Source organism: Gossypium arboreum, chromosome 3 (assembly GCF_025698485.1).
Source record: "Gossypium arboreum isolate Shixiya-1 chromosome 3, ASM2569848v2, whole genome shotgun sequence".
Lineage (NCBI taxonomy): Eukaryota > Viridiplantae > Streptophyta > Magnoliopsida > Malvales > Malvaceae > Gossypium > Gossypium arboreum.
Genome location: NC_069072.1, coordinates 35,112,655 through 35,119,903, shown reverse-complemented (window position 1 = coordinate 35,119,903; position 7,249 = coordinate 35,112,655). Strand labels below are relative to the sequence as shown.

At 31.5% G+C, this 7,249-nt stretch overlaps 1 protein-coding gene across 4 annotated transcripts; it reads right to left on the bottom strand.

Annotated features, from left to right (window-relative positions):
• Positions 1-2,418: 2,418 nt before the first annotated feature.
• LOC108465082 (plant UBX domain-containing protein 7) lies at positions 2,419-6,979 on the bottom strand. Of its 4 annotated transcripts, none has more exons than XM_017765389.2 (9): positions 6,627-6,975; positions 6,222-6,349; positions 6,012-6,122; positions 5,445-5,718; positions 5,260-5,352; positions 4,483-4,626; positions 4,215-4,317; positions 3,576-3,841; positions 2,419-3,030 (listed from the first exon to the last, which is right to left on the bottom strand). In XM_017765389.2, exons 1-9 carry the CDS (start codon positions 6,726-6,728, stop codon positions 2,866-2,868), a joined length of 1,386 nt encoding a protein of 461 aa, XP_017620878.1. In that variant the 5' UTR covers positions 6,729-6,975; the 3' UTR covers positions 2,419-2,865. The 4 variants fall into 4 exon arrangements, with proteins under 4 accessions (XP_017620878.1, XP_017620879.1, XP_052881606.1 ...); XM_017765390.2 differs by having other exon boundaries at positions 5,260-5,328; XM_053025647.1 differs by lacking the exon at positions 2,419-3,030 and adding an exon at positions 3,083-3,340 and having other exon boundaries at positions 6,627-6,979.
• Between the last annotated feature and the right edge of the window lie 270 nt (positions 6,980-7,249).

The following is a 7,249-nucleotide window of genomic DNA, read 5'->3' as shown; positions in this document are numbered from 1 at the left end:
TTTAGTGCTTTTAGTTCTTAAATGTAACATCTTTTGCCCGAGTTGTTGTTTGAACTCGAGTAAGAGGTATTACAGTTTTTATTCAATAATATAAGAACTCACATGATCTCTCTTTTTGGGCAACCTTCAAAAGAATGAGAAAACTGTTTTTCACATGAATTTTCCTTGGAAAAATAGCAATATATTATTTATCACATAAACACCTCCCCTATTTCTTAAATCCAAAATCTAATCCTAAAACATTTAACTAGCCAATTTGACTTTTCTTCCAACATAGTCTATATAGCTTAATTTATGAAATTTTAATTCAACTAATTTAATAAAACTTCTCAGCATAAATTTGCATTTTAGCAAATTATAGAATAATTCAATATCCATTCTCAGAAAACTTACAGAATAAAATTTTGGAACGCCGTGAATATTTTAGCATTGAAATTTTTGTGTTATAGGAAAAAATTAGTCCTTATACATTAGGTAAAATAGTAAACTGGTTCTCTTCATAAATTCCATTTATTTATATTGTTAAGTGATGATTTGAATTTTTCCTATATTATTTTTTAATTGATGTGGAATTAAAAATGACTAGGATTAAAAAAATTAAGTATTTTCTATAGTATACATGTTGGATTTTAAGTTTTTCCCCAAGTTCTTATTTTTTTCAATAATATAAACATTGGTTTTTAAGGGTCTTTTTCAAATAAAAAACCACCTTGAATATTATCTTCACATCATCATTTAACGATGATTTTTAATAAAATGATAAATTTACTCTTTTATGATGTACAAAGATTAATTTGTCTATTTTTAAGTAAATGAGATAAAATGTAATTTGAGTCCTAATATATGAGCCTTTATAGTAATTTTACCAGTAGCGAAGCCAATAAGGTTGGCAGGAACCCTGCCCCCTAAAACGAAAAATTTTTCATTTAAGCTTCTTTATAATTTATAAAATTTAAAATTATTAATGGTAAAATTGCTCTCCTCCTCCAAAGTGATAAAATTTCTTTTAATCTTTTAAAAATTATAAAAATATAGACTATTAAAATAATAAAATTGTATTTTTACTATCTTAAAATATACAATTTAATTTCGACCTCTCAAATTTTTTTTGAAAATTCACCTTTTTACTCAGCTAAATGTGATTCACGTAATTTAGATACAATAAAATACGAAAAATAATTCAAATATGATAAATATATGTATAAATATATATATTGAGGAAGTTCCTAACATATACACATAAGAAGTACCAAGTTCTATGGTTGTTTCCCTTGAGAGGGGCAGCGAGATATTGGGGTGAAAGCTTTCGTTGGGCTTTAGAATTGGCCCCACAGATTTCACAAGGGACCACCAACACTGCCATCCGGATTGTTGTGGGCTTGCCCTTTACTGTCTTAAGATAACATACAATGTAATTCTTATGATAATTCATATATCCATAATATTATTTACATGTTCAAAATATCATACGTTGATATAAAATCAAAATTTTTTATTAGTCCTTTTATTATGTATAAATTTAAATTTTATTTTTATAATTTTATTTATTTATTTTAAATCTTTGTAATTTTTAATTTTAAAATTTTGATCTTATTTAAAATATAGATGTTAATTCATTAAATTAAATTATACTATTTTCATAATTTTATGCCAAACATGTCATTACATGTCATTAATTTTTATTCTCATAATGCTCAAAAAATCTGCATCATTTTAGTTAATTAATTGGTATAATGGCTACTGTTTGTGTCAAATACTGAAATTTTAAATTTTAAAAAATAAGAAGTAAAACTATCAAATTGAAGAATTAAGTATCAAATTCGTAGGTTATGCATAGTACACTAATAATAACATAACTAGATCAAAGGAATTTAATTGTTATTATTTGAATTAAGAATGAAAATTGAAAAATATAAAAACTAATATTGACCAGAATATATAAACTAAATACATATTTTACGGAAATATAGAAATGAACCCATATTATATATGGTTATTACATTCGTATTTTATTTTACATTTTAGAAACCATATAATCATATCACGTTTAAAATATATGAAAAAAAAACAATTTATCTTTTACCTATTATTATTAAATCGTTGAGTACTAATTTAAATATCATAGGTCTAACCAATAATAGATAACACGACAGTCAAACCGTGTAGCACCATATATACATTTTGCGAAAGATAATTTTAATTTTCATAAATTGTGTATTTGTTTGTAAAAAATAATTAAATTAACATTTTCGAATAAATGACAGATCAATTGAATTTTTTTAAGGAAAAAACACTAACCAAAACCGACCATTTATAAATATAGGCTGAAATAAAATAAAATATACATTGTATGAATGAAAATTGCTGTATATTTTTTCGAAAAAATAATTTACAGAGCCATTCAACAAAATATCAAAATTTTAAAAACAGAACTCCATTTTTTCTCACAAAACAAAGACTCTACTTTACATGAAACAGGCGGAGTAAACCATGTACATAAAACCATATACAAAGAAAATGATACTGAAAGTGACCGGATCTAATAGAGATTAAACCATGTGCATTAATACCATCCGCAAAGTTTCAACTGTTTGGAAAATAGTGGAGGCCTAGATGGTGGGCTAGAAAGCTTAGATGTCTGGTCTTTCAAAAGAACTAAACAAACTTAAAAGTATTGAAGACATAAAAAGAGTATTTTGAGTATATATACATAATAAAGTTGGTGGTTCTTTCATCCCCTCATAAATAACTCCTTGAAGTGCAACACGAAGTGAGAAACAGGGATGTGAAGAGTTCGTAAACCAAAAAATCTTTCAACGCAAGGTGGTTGAATGAACTTGAAAACCATTGCCATCTTGACAATATTCATTCCCACGCAACTAAGATCATAGAATTGGCAAGCCCCGACTCCTCAAATGTTAATTTGCTATCATAATCCAGAGATTTCGAAGCTCCTGGAATTGGTTGAGTCAGGCGGAATGGCTTTGATTCAGCTTCACCAAGTTGAGAATAGCAGAATGACCACAGTAGCTGCGTAGTGACAACAAAATGATAAAAGCATATAAACCTATCAGTTAGGACAACCCTGAGGGACTGGATCACTCTGCCTAAGGAAACAACATACATTTTTGTCCCAAATTTTCAAGTTAAATTCAATGTCACTACTCCAAGAAAAAAATATAATACTGAATGTCCATTTCAAACATATATTTATCAGTTTAAACTGGTATACACGTCAGTTAATGCAACACCTGAATGCTCTAAATTAGTTCAGATGTACAGGGTAGAGGGGGCAGACATCTGAGGAAAGATCAGTTCAAATGATTCACCAATGCCCATTCTGTACATGCCAAGATTTTGCCATCAGTTATCTTATTTATGTTCTACAACATTTGCAGAACAGTGAAACATTTTCAAAGTGAGACTTACAGCAAGCATCCAAATGAAATAGTTGAACATACACATTCCTTAGACAGGAAATATCCAAGAACATGCATAGTTGAACACAGCAAACCAAATTCTAATACATGAATGGTAATAAGTGACTAGAGGAAAACTCCCCAAAGAATGCTTACCTGTATTGGATCAGTTCGGAGAAAATTTCTCTGTACTCTGCGCCCATCAGGAAGTCGGACTCCAACCCTACATAAGAGGTTCCTGTCACCCTTAGGTTCTTCAGGTAGAGGAGGATATGCAGGCTTCTTAGTCAAGCATGATTCTTCCTCAGTTGTGGATGATACTTTATCATCTTCAGTTGTTTTAATAGAGTCTTTCGCATTCTCCATAGAAGCCGCTATTGCTCTCAACATTTCCTTATCTTCATTGGTTTCATCTGTTGACACTATAGTAAAATGAACTGAAATTACATGCAGATCAACCAAAACAGTTCTTAAAACAGCATATACGCTTGTGGGTGGACTTCTCTATTTTTCCTTGAAAGGAATCCTTCTCATTTTTATCCACTAATGCAGTATCATATACAGGTTAGCACATTGAGAAAGACATCTTCTCCCTCCCCCTTGAAAGCTTCAAGCTGAAGCTTTACAACATTTACTGGCTTTCTTGCAAGAGGTCTCAACACCACATATTAAGTTAAACAAAATCAGGCTAAAACAGTAGTATGCATTGCCCCACAGACTGAAACGTGCTTACCTATTTACTGGTTCTCTACCAGTAAACTGTAACTTGGTGTAAGAAAGAGGATACATGATTACCTTTAATTTTTTGTTGCGGAGTAACTGAGCTTCCTCTTGGACGTTTATGAGACAGAGTTGCATGATAATCCCTTGGGCCACCATCCATGAATTGAACCAGGTCCTAGAGATTAAAATACCTTATATCAAATCACAAAGCCATATGTTGAAAATTCTTTCAACTAATATAAATACATAATTTTATTAGACTTCTTTAGAACCATTTCATTTTCAATTTTGCTTATTTTCCTAAGGACTTCAATCTGCAATTTATGTTACAAACATATACCTCCAGCAAACTCTCAGGTTGAACCATTCCAAACCAGGAGCGCATTTTCTGTCCTGTGATTGGGTCAATAACCAGCACTACGGGAATTGAATCTAGTTTGTAATAGGTGCAAACTTTCCTCCCCTCGCTTGTGTCATCATATACCTATATCCATAGAACAGCATCAAGGCAATTAAGGAAAGAAGACAGCGATTCAAAACATATATGATATAGAGGTCCTCTAAGGATGTATACGCAAGTCTATGAAGCTGTGGTCATATGCACAATAAAATATTGTATAGTTAGCTTCAAGGCCTATTTTGATTTTTCCATATATTGTTGGCTAATAAAGCTAAGTGCCAGATAAAGTTCCATTTAGGGGGAATTAACAGATTGCAATTAGAACCAATATCTATGTCTATCAAAAATTTGCAAAACAATAAAATATTGTATTGTCAGCTTCAAGGCCTATTTTGATTTTTCCATATATGTTGGCTAATAAAGCCAAGTATCGAATCAAATTCCATTTAGGGGAATAAAACAGATTGCAATTAGAACCAATATCTCTATGTCCATCAAAAAATTGCAATACAACTTGTATCATATAAAAATCTAGTAAATTTAGCCACAAGCAAATGATAGTGAAGTTCAAAAACCATTCCTAAAGATGCAATAGCATCTGTTAAGAAAATAAATGAAAAGTAAAAATCTAAATAGAATATTGGGAAAAGCTGATTGTAGATAGAGATAGAAAAAAGGGGAAAACAAGGCAAGACCAATAGAAAGCATCATACTGACCTGCCAGAAAATAAAGTTGGTGCTAACAGTTTGAGAAACAGCTTCATTTCCCCAAGTATCTCGATTAAGCTTAAAACACACAGCATCAGAAAACTGGATTTACATTATAAGCCACCTCATACGAAGGGAGCCAAGTAGAACTTCTTAATTTAAACTATAGTAAAGCGGGAAGACTAAAACAATACCATATGTGAGCTGAACTCCTTGGTAGATTGCAAGTTGACAAGGAGCCACTTGTCCTCAACAGATGCAGCAGCTTTTGCCTTTTCAAATGGTCCCTGGAACATCAGATGAAAAGGAGGACGATATAAAGAGGCAAGATTATCCCGAGGAGCATCTACCGTGGAAGAAGCACCTTCATCTGATTCCCAAACCCCGGGCCGTTTCATTTCCTCATCAAAATTACGGAATGCAATTAACGAACTCGACTGTTGGGGAGGTAATCCTAATCTTGAAGCTCTATACGAATATTAGAAAATAAAATATTACTGCATGAGGAGTTAATAGGAAAATGCAAAAGAATTTATCGCCAAATCATACAAATGCAAAAGAATTTATCGCCAAATCATACAACACCTTAATACAAATATACATGACACAGAAAAAAAAAAGAATGACCAAAAAAGAAAAGCCAACATATACATTTGCAACTTCATATAAAGAAAAGAAAACTAATAAACAGATGCAACAAGAAAGCTGTTAAAAAAGAAAAAAAAAACAATTAAGAAACAAACCAGAGGGTGAAAAGATACCCATATAACGATGCATCATCATAAAGAGTCTCCCTTACTACAGGTAAAGGAGGGCGTACTTCCTCTCCACCAATGGGTCCAACATCACTGTTTCCAGACTCCTTCAACTCACTGTACAACATTAGAAGCCAATGACAACAACATCAATAATAGTACGAACACAAACAAGTAGGTGGTGATTTAGAGTGAACAATAGTGCAATTCTCTAACCCAGAGTTTTGATCAACCCAAGAATCTACGTTTTCCACTGCTGGAGACTCAGAAGCCGTTCCAACTACACCACCTTCATTACCGACATAAAACAGCTGAAGAGCTTCATCCAGCTTCCAGCTAGTTGCCTGTTTTCCACCAAAATTTTTCAATTGAGTTCCATACGCATAAATAACAATACTCACCTCGGATTTTTTTTTAAACGAAGGATTCTCAGTAACACAACGTTAATAACAGATTACCTGAGATTACCGACTGAATCACAAAGCCATTAAGAATTTAAGGTTAAAAAAAGAAACAAAATTTACAAGCTTCAACATTGAAAAAATCCTTGGATATAAGAAAAAAGGTTCGAACTTTATTATATAAATGCAAAAAAAAAAGACATAAAAAATAAAAGGTTACTTGCAAAAACTGCATGGCGGTTTCTGCAGTTTGACCAACGGCGATCTCGAGAAAGGAGGAAACCATGCTCTGCTTATCACTCGCAGACAACATTCCCTCCATTTTCCCTCTTTTTACTCGTTCCTCAATTTCCCAATCAAATTCCCAAATCGAAATCCAACTCCAAAGCCCTAGATAGATGAATTCAGCTCAATTTGCGGTAGAAATAGGGAAAACACAAAGAGTAAGTGAGAGTCTCAGCGAATCTTTAGGGTTCGATTCAGGGGATTTATTAGTATTTATAAACTTACACTCCAAAACAGAAATCTATTAGAAGGAAAACCAATGGGCATTTCCTTTTAACTTTTTTAATTAATATATTTTTTTAGGTCGTGTTTTTTAGGCTTTTTTATTTAAATAACTTAAAAATTTAATTAATTATTAAAATATTTTATTTTTAATTAAACACTAAAATAATCTAAATCTACAGTAAAAGATGATAGAGCTAAATGATTTAGTGCCATTAACATACCATGTCAACATCCATGAAAGAAAATTAATTTTTTGGTAGCGCTATATAAAATGACGTTACCTTTATAAATACTATTAAAATATTACAAGTTCTAGAAATATAAGGGACTTCA

Coding starts and splice junctions, on each gene's coding strand:
- LOC108465082 (XM_017765389.2), bottom strand. CDS start 6,728: ATGGAGGGAATGTTGTCTGCGAGTGATAAGCAGAGCATGGTTTCCTCC. Junction 6,123..6,221: donor TGGGTTGATCAAAACTCTGG/GTTAGAGAATTG, acceptor AATGTTGTACAG/TGAGTTGAAGGAGTCTGGAA. Junction 3,031..3,575: donor TCCGAACTGATCCAATACAG/GTAAGCATTCTT, acceptor GTCACTACGCAG/CTACTGTGGTCATTCTGCTA.